The sequence below is a fragment of the Sebastes umbrosus genome, chromosome 12 (assembly GCF_015220745.1).
Source record: "Sebastes umbrosus isolate fSebUmb1 chromosome 12, fSebUmb1.pri, whole genome shotgun sequence".
NCBI lineage: Eukaryota > Metazoa > Chordata > Actinopteri > Perciformes > Sebastidae > Sebastes > Sebastes umbrosus.
Window position 1 is genome coordinate 32,284,250 of NC_051280.1, and position 22,981 is coordinate 32,307,230.

The following is a 22,981-nucleotide window of genomic DNA, read 5'->3' on the forward strand; positions in this document are numbered from 1 at the left end:
TGCACGTGTGTGACTTCCAAACAAGCTACTTCCTACAGTTAGATATGTGCTACCGAATATACCAGAACTATCAGGACAAGCAACATAATAAAGGTAAAAGGTGTTCCGATCACAGACGAGCACATTTCCCACATTTACTCAGGAGCATGTTTGGAGTGGGGGGTTGCTGTGCTCTCTCTCTACCTCAGCCACCTCAGGGCAGAACGGTGCACCACCTGAGGCCGGGAGTCCACCTGTTCCACCTCTACATCCCAAGAGTACTATCTGCTGTTCTGATGTATTTTAAATGTGAAATAACTAGAGCTGTCAATCGATTCAAATATTTAATCGTGATTAATAGCACATTTTTGATCTGTTCAAAATGTACCTCAAAGGGAGATTTGTCAAGTATTTAATCCTCTTATCAATATGGGAGTGGACAAATATGCTGCTTTATGCAAATGTATACATATATGTATTATTGGAAATCAATTAACAACACAAAACAATAACAGATATTGATCCAGAAACCCTCACAGGTACTGCATTTAGCATAAAACAATATGCTCATATCATAACATGGCAAACTGCAGCCCAACAGGCAACAACAGCTGTCAGTGTGTCAGTGTGCTGACTTGACTATGACTTGCCCCAAACTGCATGTGATTATCATAAAGTGGGCATGTCTGTAAAGGGGAGACTCGTGGGTACCCATAGAACCCATTTACATTCACTGATCTGGAGGTCAGAGGTCAAGGGACCCCTTTGAAAATGGACATGACAGTTTTTCCTCGACAAAATTAAGCGTAAGTTTGGAGCGTTATTTAACCTCCTTCACTACCAGCTAGTATGACATGGTTGGTATATAAATGATATACAGTAGAAAGACATTATTGGTATAACAAGCTGAATCTGACAGTCAAATCAGAAACACTGTTTTCCAAGACAGTCTGTAAACAGCTCTTCTTTGGCACCTCCTCCTCCAGTATCACAGCTCGGCTGTTTTTCTCAAGCTGAACGTGTAAATTGGACTAACGACTGAAGATGACAAGTGAACGTCTGCAGGATGTGTGTGTGTGTGTGTGTGTGTGTGTGTGTGTGTGTGTGTGTTACAGCGGCTCGTTTCAAACACACAGCGATGATGAAAGCTGAGACATTCACCAATATGTTCTGAATGTGTGATCAGAAGCAAACGCCGTGACGAAGAGAGCGCTGGATTAGCTCTGCACATCATCCGGCTGGGCTGTATATGTATTTTTAGTGTGCGCTGTTTGAATGTTAATAAGAGAGCTGGATGCTGTCTGAGGCTTATGGATCAGCAGGACGAAGCCTCCGACAGCCTCTGAACAGGGCATGCCTCAACATCCGTGCGTCAAAACATGGCGGTTACACTTCTTCGTCTTTTCGCTGCGACTTCTGGGATCGGATGCACCAGTTCAGAACTCAACTGAGTCCACACTGAACACTTCAGTGCAACCTGCCTGATCGGATAGTGATCAGATGTATTTCGTGGTCAAAGGAGCGACTGTAAAACGCTGGATAAACACATTTCATTTCCTATGAGTTCTTCACAATAAAAGTCTGCCGCTATTTTTGCTGCTTCCTCTTCCTCCTCCCTGCACTGACGGCTTATCAAGAAGGAGGTTAAATAACGTTCCAAACTTCCGAAAAATTTTGTACTCCATACTCTGACACTTTGTCATTTTTTTTTTTAAACTTCATTTTTTACAAGTTTACAGAAAAAGAATACCTATAGATAGGACATGGGATGGATTACAATCATAAAAATACAATACAAAACAAATTCAAAGTCTGATACTCTGGAATGAAGACAGGAAAAAAAGACTTTGTTCACGTTAGTTTATTCATCATGTGAAGCGTCACTTTGTTCACACATCCCATCAGTAAAGTCTGTTAAAGGATTCAATGATCTCATGTTCACCATCAGCTGGTTTGACCAGAATCTCAGCCATGAGAAAGAGAATAATGAATGATCTCCTTATTGATTATGATCAGGATGATTACACTTCTAGAATACCTCAGAACAACAACAACATCACATCAATGTGATTCTAGATCTCTTTACAAAGAGAACAGAGTATCTACAGGATAAAGGAGGTCTTTGTCTCTTCAGAGCCATGCAGTGGAAGAGACACAACAACATACAAATACATCACTACAGATATTCATCACACATTTAGAGCTCAGAGGAGTTTACATCTTCATGTAGAGAAACATCATCATCATCATGAGCAGTGAAACAGACACAGGACGGAGCGCCACCTGAAGACACTCAACATTTACAACTCACGAGACGACGTCAAAGTACCGCCCACAATGTTTGACTGACAGCTGGTCTCTGTGCAGTGAAGACATGACGCAACAATCATCGAAAAAAAAAAATGAGTTTAAGAGTTAACACCAAGCGTGAACCTCCGGTGCTGAGCAGTGAAGCCGATGCAGAAGTGCCAACAAACTGCAGTTCCTCTAACGGCCACTAGAGGCTCCAAAAGAGAGTCAATCCCCACAGACCTCCGTGTTAAAACTGTACAGCAGAAATAAACATGTTTACAGCCTGGTACAAAACAACTGTTCTGTTCATGACGACTGAATATTTATATAACTCACCCGCTTGAATTATATTAAAGTTATGCATAATTAAGGGCGTGGCCTCTTTGAGTGACAGGTGGGCGCCATCACAGCCGCTAGCCAGCTGCTAGGCGTCGCCTCAGCTAATTCCAGTCATTGAGCTCTCAGACGTGTTTGGGGAGAACTTTTCATGCAACATCGGACGTAGTAAAGGCTTGCTCTGCGGGGCGTCGGATGACGGTCTGGATGACCTTCGCATCCGCATCGGTCGGTTTCCAACAGGATATCAGAAACTGTCCTTGTTTCACGGTAACTTGGCTAAATCCTGCAGTAACGTTACCGGACAGAGCCATTCGAGTCCTGTTCTAATTAGCGATCTGACAATTTAACCCTCTGTCCCTTAAATGACTTCTGTCTGGTTGAGTTTACACAACTCAGCAGTGGCTCCATAAGAATAAAGCCTAAGTCCAGCATAGAGAGGCTCAGTGAATGTGGTCTGGACTTTGTGGAGGAGAGTCATGGTTTCAGAGACGCTGTAGAAGGACAGAATACCTGCACTGTGATCCAGGTACACTCCTACTCTGGAGGACTGAGGACCTGAGACGGGAGTTTGGACACTGTTGTACCAAAATGTATACCTGTTATTGTTACATTCTAACGCCCAAGATTTGTCATTGAATCCAAATCTACATTCACCCCTCCCTGCTCTCCTGATACTCTTGTATGCAACTGCTACCTCAACTCCCCCTCCCCACTTCACCTCCCAGTAACAACGTCCAGTCAGACTCTCTCTACTCAGGACCTGACAATAATCAGTGAATCTGTCTGGGTGACTAGAATTAGACTGTGTTTGCCATGTTAATGTTGCTTTTCTGTTCCCCTCAGATAATAACAGCTGTGTGTTTGCTGTGTTTGGATCCAGTGTGATTTCTCGTGAATACTTTAAGAATCCAGCTCTGGTCTTGGGCTCTGGTTGTGACAGTAAAACATCCACTTCAGTCACTGTCTGTGAGACGTTTGTCCATTTCTCTCTCAGAACGTCCTGTAGTTTATCTCTGACTTCTGACACAGCCGCCGTCACGTCCTCAAAGTAGCGCCGAGGACGGATATTGATGCTGGATGTAGATTCACTGAGTGGTGACAGTGACTGGTAGTTGATTAGAAACTGATTGTGATCCTCTGTGTGTGACAGCAGCTTCAGCTCAGCGTCTCTCCTCTTCAGCTCAGTGATCTCCTGCTCCAGCTTCTCCTGAAGCTCTTTGACTCGACTCACTTCACTTTCCTGCTGGGATCTGACCTGCTGCTTCACATCACAGCTTCTTTTCTCCATGAGACGGATCAGCTCGGTGAAGATCTTCTCACTGTCCTCCACTGCTTTATCAGCAGAGCGATTGACAGCCTCCACCTCCTGTTGGAGCAGCTTCACATCTTTCTCTCTGTCCTGGATCCTCTGCTGGATGTTGAGTCGACTCACCTCCAGCTCTCTCTGCCTCTCGGTCCTTTCTGCTGCAGCTGAGACGGTGTCGTGGCCTTTATGTTCATCCACAGAGCAGAGATAACAGATACACTGCTGATCAGTACGACAGAACATCTTCAACACCTCGTCGTGACGAGAGCAGATGTTCTCCTGGAGCTTCTTGGAGGGCTCCACCAGCTTGTGTTTCTTGAACGGAGCTGAGTCATAATGAGGCTGGAGGTGTTTCTCACAGTAAGAGGCCAGACACACCAGACAGGACTTGAAGGCTTTCAGTTTCCTCCCAGTGCAGACATCACAGGCCACATCTTCAGGTCCAGCATAGCAGTGATCAGCAGGAGCAGCTTGGAGTCCAGTCTTCTTCAGTTTCTCCACTAAAACTGCTAACATGGTGTTTTTCATCAGGACAGGCCTCGGTGTGAAGGTCTGCCTACACTGAGGGCAGCTGTAGAGCTTCTTCTCATCCTCTCCATCCCAGAAGCCTTTAATACAGTTCATGCAGTAGCTGTGTCCACAGGAAGTAGCCACCGGATCCTTCAGTAGATCCAGACAGATCGAACAAGAGATTTCTTCCTGGTCCAGCTGAACTCCTTGCTGCGCCATTTCACCTCTCAGAGACGACGACTGTCTGAGTTTCACTTCCTGAGAAGTGAAACTAGTTTGAGCTCTGATCTAAACAACATGTGCACTGAATGCAGCCTGTCAGCTCTCACTGCACCACCATGTCGGTTACACCCATCTTCAAAACTGTAGATCTGAAGGGGAGGGAACGAGGGAATAAGAGGACAGAGTGCAACTGGGTGTGTTTGAGAGGAGGAAGAGGAGGGAGGGGTTATCAGGCTCTGCTTCATTCCAGGAAGAGGAGCGGTACTTTGTTTCCTCAGTTACAACAGAGCCTCGCGGTTAAAACACACTCTTTAGTTGTGAAATACTTCTCGGGTCGTATTTGTGACAAATCAGAAGAAATGCAACTCTCACAGCTCCAGTTCAGAAATCTCTGAGTGGGGCAACTTTCAGCTGCTTCCTCTTTTGACGGACAGTCTCAACGAGGCAGTGAGCAGACTGCCAAATGCCACCGCAGGAAGACTAGAAATCTAGTTTACAGGCATATGGTGCTGTTTACGCAACACCACTTGAGTTTACTTGTGCTGAAGAAGCACATCTGCTCTGCACGGCTATGTGACCATGTATGAGCGAGAGCTGCACCCACCAAACCACCAAACCACCAAACCACCAAACCAACACGCCACGGCTCAGTCTGAAGGGAAGATTAACCTGAGAGGATAAATATTTCTTTATGAAGCTGTTTCACGTAGCAGTGATTTAACACAGCTCTAATACAGCTGTAAAGAGGGATCATTAAATAGGGAGGCAGATATCAACCAGGGTTATTGTAGTAAACTGAAACTAAAATGAGCAGAGAAAATAGTGTTAGTGAACTGAAACTAAATAAAAACTATATTAAATAACACTGCAAGGACTGTCAAAAGTTAACACGATTATAACGTGTTAACGCAATTTCGTTTTAATGCCATTCATTTCTTTAACGCATCAAAGCAACTTGTGATTCTTAGGTTGTTTTGGGCTCAGTTTTAAAGCTAGAGTGAAGATACTGGTATCATATTAAACTACAAAAACCTAAAGAATACATCAGTACCAACCATGTCATACTAACTTGTCATGAAGGAGGTCAAATAACGCTCCAAACTTACGCTTAATTTTGGCGTGGGAAAAACTGGCATGGCCATTTTCAAAGGGGCCCCTTGACCTCTGACCTCCAGATCAGTGAATGTAAATGGGTTCTATGGGTACCCACGAGCCTCCTCTTTACAGACATGCCCACTTTATGATAATCACATGCAGTTTGGGGCAAGTCATAGTCAAGTCAGCACACTGACACACTGACAGCTGTTGTTGCCTGTTGGGCTGCAGTTTGCCATGTTATGATTGGAGCATATTGTTTTATGCTAAATGCAGTACCTGTGAGGGTTTCTGGACAATATGTGTCATTGTTTTGTGTTGTTAATTGATTTCCAGTAATAAATATATACATACATTTGCATAAAGCAGCATATTTGCCCACTCCCATGTTGATAAGACTATTAAATACTTGACAGATCTCCCTTTAAGGTTCATTTTGAACAGATAAAATTTGTGCGATTAAATATTTTAATTAGGGCTGTCAATCGATTAACATATTCAATCACGATGTGGGCAAGTGGGCATGTCTGTAAAGGGGAGACTCGTGGGTACCAATATGACCCATTTACATTCACATATATCTGGAGGTCAGAGGTCAAGGGACCCCTTTGAAAATGGCCATGACAGTTTTTCCTCTCCAAAATTGAGCGTAACTTTGGAGCGTTATTTAACCTCCTTCATTACAAGCTAGTATGACATGGTTGGTACTGATGGATTCATCAGGTTTTGTAGTTTCATATGATACCAGTATCTTTACTCTAGCTTTAAAACTGAGCCCACTACAACCTCCAGAAAAGATCGACTGCGTTAGTCCTAATTTTAATCGATTGACAGCCCTAAAAAAAACATTTCTAAGGGTCATCGATGGTTTCCTGAATGCAGAGGCCTGAAAAGGAGGAGTCACATGTACGTGGCTCTAGACCACATCGATGGTTTTATAACAGCGACCTCTGACCCCTGACAGACCCCTCCCCCCCCCCCCGTCTGTGGCCTCTGGCGCAGCTTCTCCTGAGCATGTGATCGTGACATTTCCCCACAGCTCAGCCTGCAGCTCAGCAGCGTGCTCGTCTCTTTAATGTCACTTTATGGATGTAACGTCTTAGAGCGGGAAGCTAAGAGAGCAGCGTTGTGGGGAGCTCCATCAGCTCCATCAGCTCCATCAGCTCTCTGTGTGGCCGTAAACAACTCTGACTGAGTGCTGACTGATATGTGAAGCACGTCTTCCTGTGTTCCCTCTCACGGTATTAAGAGTTTATCAATATTCTTCTAAGGCTGATTTACTGATATCGCTAATGGAATCCTCCCTGGACTCGCCAAGACGACAATATATCCTACGCATGAGCTCCCCTCTTCTCTTAAGATCTGGGAAATCTACAATCCAAATCCCCCAAACTATTTAAATAAATATATACATTTAAAATTTAAAAAAATTAAATACATAAATAAATAAAAAGGATCAAATTAAACAGAAGAGTAAATAAATAAGGGGAATTGGGCGCCTGGGTTAGCTCAGTTGGTAGAGCGGGCGTCCATGTATCAAGGCTTGGTCCTGACCGCGGTGGCCCGGGTTCGAATCCGGCCTGTAGCCCTTTCCGCATCCACTCTCTCTCTCCCCCCTTTCAAGACTCTATCCACTGTGCTCTCAATAAAATGGAAAATGCCCCCAAAAAATAAAAAATAAATAAGGGGAATTAATACAAAGATACAAATTAAATAAAGAAGCAAATTAAAACAGAAGTATCAATTTACATCAAATTTTCTCTATTAAGTAATGGCTACATTTATTTTTAATATTAGTTTTGCTATATGTAATGACCTATTTTTTTATGTATCGAGTCATTTATTTATTTATTTTATTTGTAATATTATTTTTGCAATATATAATGACATATTTATTTATTTATTTATCGAGTAACTTATTTGTTTATTTTATTTTTAATATTGTTTTCTCTATATTTAATGACATATTTATTTATTCATTTATTTATCGAGTCATGTATTCATTTTTTTATATTTTTAATAATATTTTTTGCTACATTTAATGACATATTTATTCATTTATCGAGTCATTTATTTATTTTAGTTTTAATATTAATTTTGCTATATTTAATGACATATTTATTTATTTATGGAGTAATTTATTTGTTTATTTTATTTTTAATATTATTTTCACTATATTTAATGACATATTTATTTATTAATTTATTTATCAAGTCATTTATTCATTTGTTATATTTTTAATATTATGTTTTGCTATATTTAATGACATATTTATTCATTTATCGAGTCATTTATTTATTTTATTATTTTATTTTTAATATTATTTTTGCTATATTTATTGACAAATTCATTTACTTATCTAGTCATTTATTTATTTTATTTTTAATATTAGTTTTGCTATATTTAATGACATATTTATTTATTTATCGAGTCATTTAGTTATTTATTTTATTTTTAATATTATTTCTGCTATATTTAATGGCATATTTTTTTATTTATTTATCGGGTCATTTATTTATTTATTTTATTTTTTATATTATTTTTGCTTCATTTAATGACATATTTATTTATTTATCGAGTCATTTATTTATTTATTTTTATTTTTTGGCAGGTTGCGTCCTCCATACTAGTGAACCCCAGTCAAAAGCACCCAATTGCAGCCTATGCAGTTAAAATATTTAAAATAGACTAGATGGATAAAATGTTTTACATGGGTCACTATCAGTATAGTTTTGAGAAAAAATAACTTAACGTTTTTTCGATGAATGTTGTTCCTTACAGTAGTACAAAAAATCATTTTGTCTTTCATTTGACCTGACTTGCACTTAAAATAAAATAATGAATCACTCCGATTTCCAGAAAAATCAAAACTTTAAAAGGAAGTTACTTAGGTCTGTTGTGAGCCATTTTTTGCAGTGTGGGCAGCCTGTTTGCGGAGGATTCCCCCCCCCCGACACAGACTGGGCGACAGATCCCTGAGGGCAGGTAGCAGCTTTAAGCATCAACAGCCTGAGGGAGAGGAGAAGGAGTCTGTGATACTGTAGCCGCCGAAGAGCGACCGGTCCTCCCAGGAGACGCTCAGCTCACTCAGCTCAGACGACGAGCCGCTACGAGCCTGGAGAGACGTGAGCTGCACGGTCCAGTTAGTCCTGAGACAGCACTGGAATACAAAAACATAGAGGACGGAGACGAATGTAGACGACACCAGTCTTACCGAGCAGGAGGGGACAACATGAAGTGAATTCTCACCGGCTCTTTCTTCAGCCTCCTTTAGCTCAATGTTTAGTTTTTTCTAGTTCAGTGTTTCCATCAAACAGGCTCTGATAACGCCGCTGTGCTCGACCTGCTCGACCTGCTATCATCAGCAAACAGCAGACAGCAGACAGACTCAGTTAGAGACCAGCTGGCTCGACCCGGTCTCACAGGAAGGCGTATATATACCACGACATCACGCGGAAATTCCGCATGTCACGAGTACGCATTTTAGCCTTTTCGCGTCATTTGTATTCTGATTTTCTCGTGTCATTTGAACGCCACGCAAACATCCACAGTTCAGGCAAGAAAATCACTGAGGTTGTTTTCACACTTTCAGAGCGATTAGTCAGCATTTTTTGCACATATGTGAACACTCCAAAAGAACTCAGACACATCTGAAACGAAGGTCGGCTTTACCTTTTGCCATCGCATTTTAGCCCTCTAGCGTTTAACTGTCTCTAGTAACCAAAGTATTCCTGACAACATGAAAAACAAAACAGCAACATGAGAAACAGTCCAGAGCCACAGACAACTGAAGTCCTGATAAGGATGTCTAGAACCAGCACACTTCCACAGTTCATTTTTTAGGCATGAATATTAAAATCCCAAATTACCAGCCTAAAGCAATATGCTCCAATCCTAACATGTCAAACTGCAGCCCAACAGGCAACAACAGCTGTCAGTGTGTCAGTGTGATGACTTGACTATGACTTGCCCCAAACTGCATGTGATGATCATAAAGTGGGCATGTCTGTAAAGGGGAGACTCGTGGGTACCCATAGAACCCATTTACATTCACACATCTGGAGGTCAGAGGTCAAGGGACCCCTTTGAAGAATGGTGTTTGTGATCACACATTAAAAACATTAAAAAAAAGTTGATTACAGAAACGCTTGACAAGTTGTAACTAGAAGGTGTTTTCCCCACGAGGGTTGAATACGGACGCTGTTCGTTCCTCTTCCTGAGTACCTGCTGTTTTTCAACATTTCAAACAGATAACAGTAATCCAAAAGTAATCTCATTAAAAGCTGACCGCGGAGGAGAGCGGTGAGCGCCGCTGGCTGGCGCCCGCTATGCTATGAATAGATTACAGCTGGGGAGGTAATCCCGTCTGAAATCACCCTCAATGTGAAGAATAAGCTGAAAATCACCCCCTCACTTTAAGCCTAAAAACCCTCACTCAATGTGTTCTCCGACTCAAACAGGACAAATGTTGCATATCAAACCTTAAAGCTTTAATCTGTGGGGGAGGGGACACAGGAAGCTGAGACTGATGCTCTCAAGAGTTGAGAGTTCAACTAAACATCATGTTGTTTTTGGGAAAGTGTTGCTCAGCGGACACGAGAGGAGAGTCTGATCCTGCTTTACTCTGCAGGAAATAACTTTTTATACCCGTCATGTTTTCAGAAAGCTGCTCTCCTCGACGTCCCTTAGATCCCTGAAGTATTTATTTTTGAATAAATAATACCAGAGTACAGTATGTAGTCATTGATATGGGAATTTTGCAACCCAAAATACTGAAAAAACTGTGAGATCCACAAGCTAAATTCGAGACGGGTATCACAAAACCTGGACAAAAGGTGCATAAAGATATACCATTAACTTGTGATTTTTAGGTTGCAGTTTTAAAGCTAGAGTGAAGATACTGGTATCATATGAAACTAGAAAACCTGATGACTCCATCGGTACCAACCATGTCATACTAGCTTGTTGACACTGGCGCTCTTCCTGGGGGCTTGCATTAAAGTTCAAGTCAAGTTGCAAGTTTTCTCTTTAATCTGTCAAGTCGTCAAGTCAGACCGTTGCTATGTATAACAGACCGTTGCTATGTATAACAGACCGTTGCTATGTATAGCAGACCGTTGCTATGTATAACAGACCGTTGCTATGTATAGCAGACCGTTGCGATGTATAACAGACCGTTGCTATGTATAGCAGACCGTTGCTATGTATAGCAGACCGTTGCGATGTATAACAGACCGTTGCTATGTATAGCAGACCGTTGCTATGTATAGCAGACCGTTGCTATGTATAGCAGACCGTTGCTATGTATAACAGACCGTTGCGATGTATAACAGACCGTTGCGATGTATAACAGACTGTTGCTATGTATAGCAGACCGTTGCTATGTATAACAGACCGTTGCTATGTATAACAGACCGTTGTTATGCATAACAGACCGTTGCTATGCATAACAGACCGTTGTTATGTATAACAGACCGTTGCTATGCATAACAGACCGTTGCTATGCATAACAGACCGTTGTTATGTATAACAGACCGTTGCTATGCATAACAGACCGTTGCTATGTATAACAGACCGTTGCTATGTATAACAGACCGTTGCTATGCATAACAGACCGTTGTTATGTATAACAGACCGTTGCTATGTATAACAGACCGTTGCTATGCATAACAGACCGTTGTTATGTATAACAGACCGTTGCTATGTATAACAGACCGTTGCTATGTATAACAGACCGTTGCCATGGGCGAAGTTCTGATGTCGAACTCTGGAGGACCATTTTTGTGTCAAATTATTGATTTCTTCAGTAAGTAGCCGTGTAATAAGAGGAATAATGTACAGCTAGCGTGTCATTGTTGTGAAATAAACCCCTTCAGGATGACTAGGGAGACCTGCAGCATCGCCCTGTCGGGGATTCTTTCACAACAGTGACCGGCTCGCCGTACATTATCCCTTACATAAAGCAAGGATGTATGTATGTCCTTCGCATAGGAAACTGCTCCTGGAAGACTAGAAGCAGCTCAGGAATGTCTATAAATGTGTGACTATCACATATAACCCCACAGTGGGAGTGAGTCTCCTGACTCAATGAAGATGGACGGGTCTCTCTGCAGTGATGAAACATGTCTCCCTGCAGTCATGATCCCAAACGTGTGTCACCGTCAGTCAACCGTTTTTTCTCCTCATTATTCTGTTAGTTGTGTGTTTGACCTCAGGAGACTTTGCTGGAGAGGAGAGGTGTCTGGATCAGACCTTTTCTCACCTTGCTGTCCATTAAGATGACAAAGCTGCTGCTGTGTGTTTTAACCTCCTGACCTCGCCTAGGGCCTTAGCTACACTTAATCAATACAGCAGCAGAGGGGGTTTGTTTCGGTTGACGGATACGGAATGGATATGACGTCACGTAACTCAGAATACAACAATAGAAGCTGTAACTTCCTTCTACCTCCACATAGACTCAAAAGAAGCAAAAATCTATTGTTTTTCCCATCCCTATTCTGTATATGATCATATACGATAAAGAAAAGTAGCAATTAAGGCATTTTTTAAATAGTTACTACTACTAATTGCTTCAGTTCTATATATGCTATATCTATATCTTTGTAACTGTTTTTGGTTTATCTTTAACCAAATCCTCTTTATGTCCCGCAGCTCTCTGTGAATCAGTCTGTGAACACTTGGCGAACTGTTTTCCTCCGTCTTTGTTCTCATGATTTAAAGTCTTGTTTACTCTGGACGTGACTCAGCTCTCTACACAGACTCCTGAAGCATCTCTTCATACACCTAAAGTACCTGGATGGGATCCAAGCCACATCCTCCATCAGAAGCTTTTGATTGTGCAGCAGAAATGCGTCACGAGGTAACGCTGACGAAGCATATTTCGCCGACACTCTGCTCTCGTGACGCAGCCGGGGTCTCCGAGAAAAAAAAAAAAAAAAGAACTCAATGAGTTTGTTGAATTTGTGCAGCGAGAGTTCCCATCAGAGCGTTTAGCCTCCTTATATATTCACCAGCTGCACCAAACACAACAATAACCAACAATAATGATGTTCTGTCAGACGTTCCAGTGAGATGAACGTCTGTCTGCCTGGATGATAACAGAGGAAGAGGAAGAGGAAGAGGAGGGTTGAGGGGGGTGTTGAGTCAGCGCTTGGCAGGAAAAAGTGAATGACTTGCAGGTATCTTTGGAGGTCGGTCGCCGCTGCTGAACACGCTGGATCGAAACTGACACTTTACATTTCAGGAAACTTCGAGAATAAAATTATAGCTGTACAGCAGCTGTCGGTCGGGGCCGGGCGTTTTGAGGAGGAAGATGAAGAGGAGGAGGAGGAAGATGAAAAAAGGAAGACAGATGAGGAAGTACAGGACGGTCCATCATCAATAAACCTTTAAGGCATTAGCATGTTTATTCTGCCTAGATCGGGTCACAAACTCACAACCTCAGACACCAACAACATGTCACGATGTTGAGCTTACTGCCCGGAGGAAACTACCTCTTCACACTATGACATCACAGCAAAATTGTGTTCATTTTCATGCATGGGAAGGCAGATTTCCTAGGAAGAAGATGAAGAAGAAGAATATCGATTAAAAACAAAGAGCATAAAAACACCAAAGAAATAAAGTTCAGTGACAGAAAGAAGAAGGTGGAAAAGCATTCATATTCCCTGGAGGCGTTTTCAGGGACCGAGCGCACTGTAAACCTACACAAGGTGTCATTTATCAGGTCAGGACACTCCTCTGGCTCTAGAAGTCCACAAAAACAGGTTTAAGAGCCCCCAGCGGAGAGTAGAGATGGGAGGAAATGAGCCACCACGCCTGCTTTTTATGGCTTCAGAGCCAGGACTCAGGGGTCTGTAACTCTCCCAGACAGACTGGTTCATTTGGTCTCAGCGAGGACGAGGCCGGAGGAATAAACAAGGTGACAAACGGGCGGCCGAGGCCAAAAAATCCCCTCAGTGTGAAGTTTGTGATGGCGTTGAGCCGGATACTAAATCAAGCTCCTCATTCTGTCTGCTGTTAAACAGACCTGAGTGGCTGCAAACGGCCACACTGTGTCTTACTGTTTAATCCATTTTATTCTTTCTCCCTTAATATCTGAGGGGCCGACATAAAACTGAGAGACAGTCCAGACTTTCTTCCATATTTCCTCTACTTGGATGGATTAAATGGATTCTAGGGTTGGAGCGATCGTTTCTTTTCTCATATCTCATATATTCTTTTCTCAATCGCAGCTACTCAAGATCGCCGATCGCCAGCAGGAGTAGTAAGTTATGTGAATAAACATTAATAAAAGTGCATTTTTATTTAAAATATTTGAATTAGGGCTGTCATTCGATTAAAATATTTAATCGCACACATTTTTTTATCTGTTCAAAATGAGATTTGTCAAGTATTTAATACTCTTATCAACATGGGAGTGGGAAAATATGCTGCTTTATGCAAATGTATGTATATATTTATTATTGGAAATCAATTAACAACACAAAACAATGACAGATATTGTCCAGAAAAGCTCACAGGTACTTATGTATATATCCATATGTAGTATATGTACTTACTTATGTACAATACAATATATAAATAGATAAATAAATACATATAAAAAATAAATAAATAGATTAATAAATAAATATAAAAAATAGATAAATAGATGAATAAATATACAAAAAAACAAACATTAATAAATATAAAAGAAATGTAAATTAAAAAATACCTATAAAATGGCTTAGAAAACCCAGAAAGTTGCGGAAGGTCTCATTTTTTTAGGTTAAGTTACAACCTGTTCACACATATAAAAAGGATTAAAACACGTTTATAGGTGTAAAAACTTACATGCAGTCCCTTTAATTACACACTGCTGCTCCAAGTTCCTCTTTTCAAAAGATTTTACTCACAGGTTAACTCCATTATGTCTTGTTTTGTTTTGTGCAGCGTTAAGCTACAAATATATTACATAAAAGGGAATAATTCCTCCCTTTCTTTGATATTGAACAACACACAAAGAAAAGAAGAAACAAATGGAGTTAATTAGTGAATAAACATCGCTGTAAAAAAGAGAAACTCAGAACAGCAGCGGTGGTGAGTTTGTCATGTAGGGAATCAACTAACGATTATTTTTATTATCGATTAATCCGACAGTAATCTTTTGTAATTATTCAATTCATCTTGTCTGTTTTTAAATCCCTTCCAGGTGTTTAAATGAATCATGTTTCTAATGTGAAAGAGATGCTGTAAGTGCTGCAGCGATGTCTTACTAAAATATGATAACAGGGTAAATTATTAATAAATGTCTGTCTCTAAAATAAGCCTGGTTCAGACACTATTTGACAAGTTATGGTACTTGTGCAAAATATTCAAGGTATAAAATAAATATTTAGTGACGAGACTAATTGAACTGTATTTGGAGGAAGCTTTCATAATATTTGAGATTCAAGCAGTAGAAAAAAAGAAGACATGTTTGCATGTTAAGTTTTAATAATGCCTGCTGATTTCTAAAGTGTTTATATCCTGTCCTGATTTTTGGGGGCTCATTCATGACAGAAGAAGAATAAGAACGAAGGACGGTAAAAAGCTTTTTAACGTCCTGCCGCAATTTTTTGGGAAAATGCCTCGGAGGTCATGGCGCAGATATGTCACTGGAAAAACTCTGCCGTTAAAAGCTCAAAACGGCTGCTGCTGCTGATGGCCCTGATCCTTCATTAAATATTAAGAGCGGCTGAGTGCAGTGTCTGGTAACGGCAAGATTGTCCGAGATCAACCGCATGACACCGGCGAGAGAAAGGAGGAGGAAGAGGAGGAGGAGGAGGAGGAGGAGGAGGAGGAGGAAGAGGAGGGTGAAAGAGAGGTGAGGTGAATGAGAAGGAAGGAGAGGAGAGGAGATAAAGGATGGATGGAGTCACTGATTCGCCTCCGCGTCATCAAGCTGAGTCAGTCTACGGACGCGTGGCAGCTCACAGGAAGAGGAAAGCTGCAGATAGACGGCACTCGTTAAAGGTCACGACGACCTCACGTGACAGAAACTGTGTCAGTATCAACCTGCTGCCTTTCATTGACTTCTTATTCAGGGTTTAAGGGACAGACAAGTACTAACTAGAGACCACAGGCTGCAGGGAACGCCTCAACAATATGTAACGCTGTGGACAGACCAGGCACATCAAGAGAGTGTGGAGTTGCGTCGCGTGGTGGCTGCGTGATTGACGTGTCGGGTGTTCACACCAGCTGCGTTTCAGCCGCATTTCTGCTGCTGTCAGCCCTTTCTTTCTACATAGAGTTTGTCTTTCATAATGGCCATTTCATTTCATTATAAATGTCCTTTATATTTATTTTAGACGGAGAAAGGTTAAGAAACGTGTTGTAATTTGTAAATAATAGTAATAATCAACAATTAAAACCCCGTACTATATTCCTGCATGGAGCTCTGCAAGTCACTGCATGTTCTACAACACTGTCCGGCACATATTTCAGAATAAAAGCCTCGTCGTATTTCACACACAGGACGAGAGAGAGTTGACAGGCCGAGAGATGGCGGAGGATTTGTTGGCAATATTTCACGTTTAATCCCAACGCTATAAGGGAACCATAACGTTGATGAGATAATCACCGCGAGCTCTCACAGCCGGTGCGCGCGGAGCAGCGGCGCCAGGTAGAACCCCAACGGTAAAGATCAGAGTCAGCACTCTGCACATGTTGACCGTCATCTTTTGTTGTGTAATCGGTAACACCGGTGGGAAATGTTCCTCACCGTCACATCCCTACCATCGACCATTACAGGCATCGTACGATACTTTCAGCACTGTAGAAAAAGAGTACGTCACATTTTTCTTTTATTTTGGCATCGACTTGGTACCGAAGTATTGGTTCTCGTGACATCCCCACACAGGAAACCTCAGATGTAAATGAAAGCACACAGAAGAAAACAGACGTCTTTGATTGCGATTGTCTGGCAGCGGTGTAAAACAGCACCGCCTCTTCAATGTTGAAACTCACTAAAGATTTTTTTTAAGGGCACTCTTAAGGGCAAGGGAATGAAAATGCACGCTTATGAAATCCACGCTCCCTCCTCTATCTCCTCGGTGCAGCCGGCGCTCCAGGTAAGCCGAGTTTGACCTTGAAAGAGGGAACAGCGGCGAGCTTGAAGAAGGAATAATTGTGTGTGAACACGAGTGTGTGAACAGAGGAGAAGAAGATACAGAGCTATTGACAGTTTTATAATGCTCTTAGCTGCACCAAAACACACACATTATCATCCACGGCCCAGAAGCAGCTAATCTGTTATTTACTGACGCCTCCGTTCATTTAACAGCAAGTAAAAAAAGGCTAAATGACTCCTGCAACAAAGGCAGCTGTCAATACGGCAGCGACTGGAGGACCAGGATCTGTTTTTCAGGAGGACAAAACGGGTCAATATGAGCTCATTGTTGAGAGAAGACGAGACGTGACAGCACTGGTGTGAAGGCTGATACTGAAGCACTCGATGGGCCGGAGACAAAAGGATGTGGTGCCAGGAGGGGCTCAGAGAGGCTCTAAAGAGACGGAGACGGATCGATGGAGGCTATTCTGAGTCTGACAGGAAGATTCAGGCTCAGAGGCGGAGGGAGAGGTGGACGGCGGTTAACGGTAATTAACCGGGAAAATAACCGTCTTTAGGGAAATTACACTTCTTTTAATTCTGCTACTTCAGCACCACAAACAGCGTCATGGATTTATCAATTCACCGCTAGAGCCATGGTCGGGGCCATAGATTCTAACTTACTGATATTTCAGAGCCGTGGTCTGGGCCATAGATTCTAACTTACTGATATTTCAGAGCCGTGGTCGGGGCCATAGATTCTTACTCACTGATATTTCAGAGCCGTGGTCGGGGCCATAGATTCTAGCTTACTGATATTTCAGAGCCGTGGTCGGGGCCATAGATTCTTACTCACTGATATTTCAGAGCCGTGGTCTGGGCCATAGATTCTAGCTTACTGATATTTCAAAGCCGTGGTCGGGGCCATAGATTCTAGCTTACTGATATTTCAGAGCCGTGGTCGGGGCCATAGATTCTAGCTTACTGATATTTCAGAGCCGTGGTCGGGGCCATAGATTCTAGCTTACTGATATTTCAGAGCCGTGGTCGGGGCCATAGATTCTAATTTACTGATATTTCAAAGCCGTGGTCTGGGCCATAGATTCTAGCTTACTGATATTTCAGAGCCGTGGTCGGGGCCATAGATTCTAGCTTACTGATATTTCAGAGCCGTGGTCGGGGCCATAGATTCTTACTCACTGATATTTCAGAGCCGTGGTCGGGGCCATAGATTCTTACTCACTGATATTTCAGAGCCGTGGTCGGGGCCATAGATTCTAGCTTATTGATAATTCAGAGCCATGGTCAATGTCCTCCCTCCTCGTCTGTCCTCTCTGTAGTTAATATGTACATAACGTGTTCTCCACATCCTGATGCAAACACAATTAATAAGAGCAGATTAGCACCGCTTGAGTCCAGGATGTTGAATTGCACAGCGAGCCCTGTCTTCCTAACCCCAGGAGTGCAGTATGAGCCGTCCTAATCCTCCCTCCGCCGCCGCATCCATCCAGCCGCACGCACCCGACCCGCAACACACAGCTCGCATGTCATCGTAGCCCCATTCAGACGAATGTGTAAGGCGCTGATCTCACAGCATTTTCAGGTCGACTAATACCAACACGCCACGCTATAATAATCCCTCCCGCCAACAGAGTTTCCATCGAGTTAATACTCACAATAATAATGACACAAGCTGAGACATATCACAGCGCCGGTGGAAGCTAATTAATAGACTCATCACTAAACCTACATGTTGGTGGCGTTGTTACACAGACATTTAAATAAATAATGTGTCTTTTGACAGGATAATATGTAGGAAAAAAATCAATTCTTTGTTGTTCAGCTGTTTAATGATCATAGTTTCTTAATGTTCATCATGGATTTGGAAGGTATTTGGTTTAAAACTGAGCTAAATTTGGCTAATTTGACACATTTAAACAGTACTTTGACTCCAAAAACCCAAAGACATTCATCTGATACTATAAAACACACCTTAAAATATGACTTTTTCTCCAAAAATGACTCAAAACAATTGATTTATTTTCAAACTAACTAGACTAATTGATTAATTGACTGATTGTTGAGGCTCTAAATGAAATATTGTCATTGAAATTCAGTTGAACCAACAGCCATAAGTAACCTAAACATGTAGAAACATTCACTTTGCAGCCCATGATTGTAACACTCACTCTCGACCTCAGGAATAGTAGTTTTCAACTGCATCTAACGGTCTTCAGCAGTAGTTGTCTCGGCACTAATGGAGAAGACCTAAGAATTAACTTCAGTCACCTCATAATGGATGGTTGGATATGAGATTATTTTTGTCAGATTTAGCCCAGTTGACCTAAATATGTAGACATTTTGTGGCACTGTTAAAGGGACGGATATAATCCTAAACTAATGCAGACACAGGCAGCGAACGCAACACAACGGTGTCTTTATAAGTGGCAATGTAAACGCATCCGCGATAATAATGTGTTCTTTAACGCATTAATGCAATTTTTAGGTTGTAGCGGCTCAGTTTTAAGGCAAGAGTGAAGATACTGGTATCATATGAAACTAGTAAACCTGATGAATCCATCGGTACCAATAGCTTGTCATGAAGGAGGTTAAATAACGCTCCTAACTTGCGCTAAATTTTGGCGAGGAAAAACTGTCACGGGCTATTTTCAAAGGGGTCCCTTGACCTCTGACCTCCAGATGTGTGAATGTAAATGGGTTCTATGGGTACCCACGAGTCTCCCCTTTACAGACATGCTCACTTTATGATAATCACATGCAGTTTGGGGCAAGTCATAGTCAAGTCAGCACACTGACACACTGACAGCTGTTGTTGCCTGTTGGGCTGCAGTTTGACATGTTATGAGTTGAGCATATGTTTTTATGCTAAATGCAGTACCTGTGAAGGTTTCTGGACAATATCTGTCATTGTTTTGTGTTGTTAATTGATTTACAATAATAAATATATACATATGTTTGCATAAAGCAGCATATTTACCCACTCCCATGTTGATAAGAGGATTAAATACTTGACTAATCTCCCTTAAAGGTACATTTTGAACAGATACAAAATGTGTGATTAACTACAGACTGTTTGTGACAGTCCTAGTATTCACTTTATTTAAGTATTACTGTAGTATTTCTGTATACTGGTGGTGTTGAATCCAGTCATGGTGGATATCACTTCAACAAACAAACCGGACAACAATCAGCCGGACGGCGAGTGTGTTTTTAGCAGCGAATGGAAAAGCTTTTAAGGACTGAAAACAAGCTGAATCACCGTTCAGACACCAGAGAGATTTATTGATCTGCATCCTAAAAACACCGCAGTCACTCACTGCATAGCAAAGTGTCAGCAGCCTCGACCTCCGACCTTTCCTCTGAGAGGCTCGGCGGCTGCGGGCTGAGCGGAGCGACGCCAGCTGAACCACACGAGCTGGGAAATCCCCCCACAGCTACACAACAAGAGACACGCACAGCGCGGCGTACAGTCAGCTGCATCACATCTACAGTCATCTATTACACGGCCACACGGAGGGTCAGCGGGCGTCAGCCGAGACTCAGGAGTGAAGCATGATGGGATTCGGCGTGACACCAGTAGAAGGACGAGGCTCTGTTCATCCAGGATGACGCGCACCGAGCATGCTCAGTCTCATCTCACCGTGTTTAAGCTGCAGTACGTGAGGTTTCTGGAGTATTTTGGGAGTTTCATGCATGACTCTGAGCTGCAGCAACATGACTCAAAACTTCACTGTGTCCCTGGTTTGTATAATAAGACACACTGACATTTGTTTATAACGTCACTCAAAAAATACAACGTGTACGTCTGCAATCATCTGTGAATACAAGACTGAGCACAAGAACAATCAGTCTAAATAAATAACATCCACTGTAACTAAATCTGACTAATCTGTGGGTTTGTCTTCTTCAGGTCTTGTTTTTTCCAACCTACAAAACCTGAAGATATTCAATTTACAATAATATAAAAGAGAGAAAAGCACGAGAAATGACTTAAACGGTTAATCAAAACTGTTGCCGAGGAATATTCGTCTTCTTTTTCTTCTTCTGACTAAAACATTAATTTAAAGGGACTGTTTGTAACTTCTTCCAGGTATAAATCATTGCGGGTCGGTGTCTCTTGCGCGCTCAATGTGTGGCGACGCTGTTCAGACTCAGACTCCGACACAAACTCCAGTGAAGCACCAAAACCTCTTGGTTGTATCTAGTGAAGCCCGTCTGTTAAACAGTGTTGGCCGCGGTCGGAGGACGCGGGAGAGACCGTAGCTTTGGTCTCCAGGACCGGAGTCTCTGCTGTACTCTGCTCCTCTGTCTGCCGTCACTCACACACCGCGCTCGTTCTCGCTCTTTCGCTCCACCTCTAGACGTGCATGTGTGCACGTGACAGTTTAGCTCTGAGAATATCTAGTGAATGTTCAGGGGACGTTTGTGCAGAAATAACTGCTGCAGCTCCTCCAGACCAACAGAGGTTTCCCGTGTCTTGTGAAGTGACAGGGCTCCGCAGAGAGAAACGTTATCGTCTCCGACCAAAACTCCAGTGTCTCCCCCGTTCCCTCCGGCTGCGGTCGGGAGGCTGAGGCAGGAAAAGCCAACACTAGGATCAGCATTGATTCATGGAGAGACCTTGGTCTGGTCAGCTAACATTACTGCCAAGCAGCTGAAATATAGAGTGATATTGTGCTTTTAGCTGACGTGTGTCGCCTCACTGTGTTGAGCGATGCTCCTTCATGTCTATGTAGAGCGAGCACAAGCGCCAGCAACAGGACGCTGACTTTCGTTGACTTAACGGCCACAGGTGTCGCTGTTAACAACACATTTCTGATTCTTACAAACAGTCCCTTTAAATATGAAATAAAAAAAATAAAAAAAAGCAAATTGTCTTAATATCACAAATCTGCAAAGAGATGGAAAAATGTGTGCAAATGTGCTGCTGACGTCAAGGACCGACAAACTGTCACATGAGACTTCAAAGTGTGAATCATCATCATCTCATTTTAAACAGCAGGACTTCCCTTCACTCACTGATCCTATAAATACTACTGGACACTGTTCTTTAACCCTCTGAGACCCGACCCAACTCATTTAACTGAACTGCCATTCAACCATCTAATAATAAACCCAACAACATCAACTATGATCAAGGAAAGATTCACTTCATTCTGTAGAAAACCAAAAACACCCAAACCAAACCTGTTCCAGTCAGACAGCGAGCACGCTTTCAACTGTTCACCACAGTTTCAAGAGCACACTTCAACAGATGCACTGCAGTTTATGTGAGAGCTGGTTTAAGATATAATATTCACCAGTAGGGGGGGCTGGACCTGTTCAGAGCTGCAGTGTGTGTGTGTGTGTGTGTGTGTGTGTGTGTGTGTGTGTGTGTGTGTGTGTGTGTTGGACAGCTCCTGGTGCTGAAACCTCAGCAGTCAGACCAGAAACAGTCTGATTCATTCCATTAATACAACTGAAACATTTCACTAAATACAAACACCAAATCAGGGAGCAACAAACAGAACAGGTGAACCAACAACTGAACACCTGTTTACACACACAATAACACACAATGACACACAATAACACAAGCCACGTGTAGTTTCACCAACGGAGAAACTGTTGCAAATAAACTGACGCTCAGTTTTAGTTTTTATCTGCAGAATCAAGCAAAAAAAATCTGAATGAAAAGCAGCCGGTGTTCTCACAGCGGAGCGTCTCAGTAAACATCAACATCTCATCAGACAGACACTCTGCACACACTCATCAACAAGTTCACAAGTTATAGGAGAGAGGAGGAGGAGAGAGGAAGAAGATGGAGAAAGAGAAAAAGGAGGAGAGGAGGTGGAGGAAGTGAGGAAGAAATGGAGATGGAGAAAGAGCAGGGTGGAAGAGACAAGAAGATGGGAGGAAGGTGGAGAAACTGGACGAGAGGAGGAGAAGAAAGAGGATTAGGTGGAGACGTTTTGAAGGAGGAACAAAGGAGAAGATGAGGAGGATTAGGAGGTGAAAGAGGAGGAGGAGTCCAACAAAGCAGAAGAGAAGAGGGGAGAGGAGAGGAAGGTGAGGGGTGAGATAAAGAGGAGAGGAGAGGAGGATTAGGGAAGGATGCATGGAGTGGTGAATGGAGAAGGAGGAAGAGGATGGGTAGAGAGAGGAAA

At 42.4% G+C, this 22,981-nt stretch overlaps 2 protein-coding genes across 2 annotated transcripts in view; both read right to left on the bottom strand.

The window, feature by feature from the left end:
* The window catches only part of adcy8 (adenylate cyclase 8 (brain)), a 93,832-nt gene that overhangs the window by 68,280 nt on the left and 2,571 nt on the right, over positions 1-22,981 (bottom strand).
* On the bottom strand, positions 1,825-4,927 carry LOC119498689 (tripartite motif-containing protein 16-like). The gene has a single exon (XM_037787731.1). The coding sequence runs from the start codon at positions 4,643-4,645 to the stop codon at positions 2,969-2,971; it is 1,677 nt and encodes a 558-aa protein (XP_037643659.1). The 5' UTR covers positions 4,646-4,927; the 3' UTR covers positions 1,825-2,968.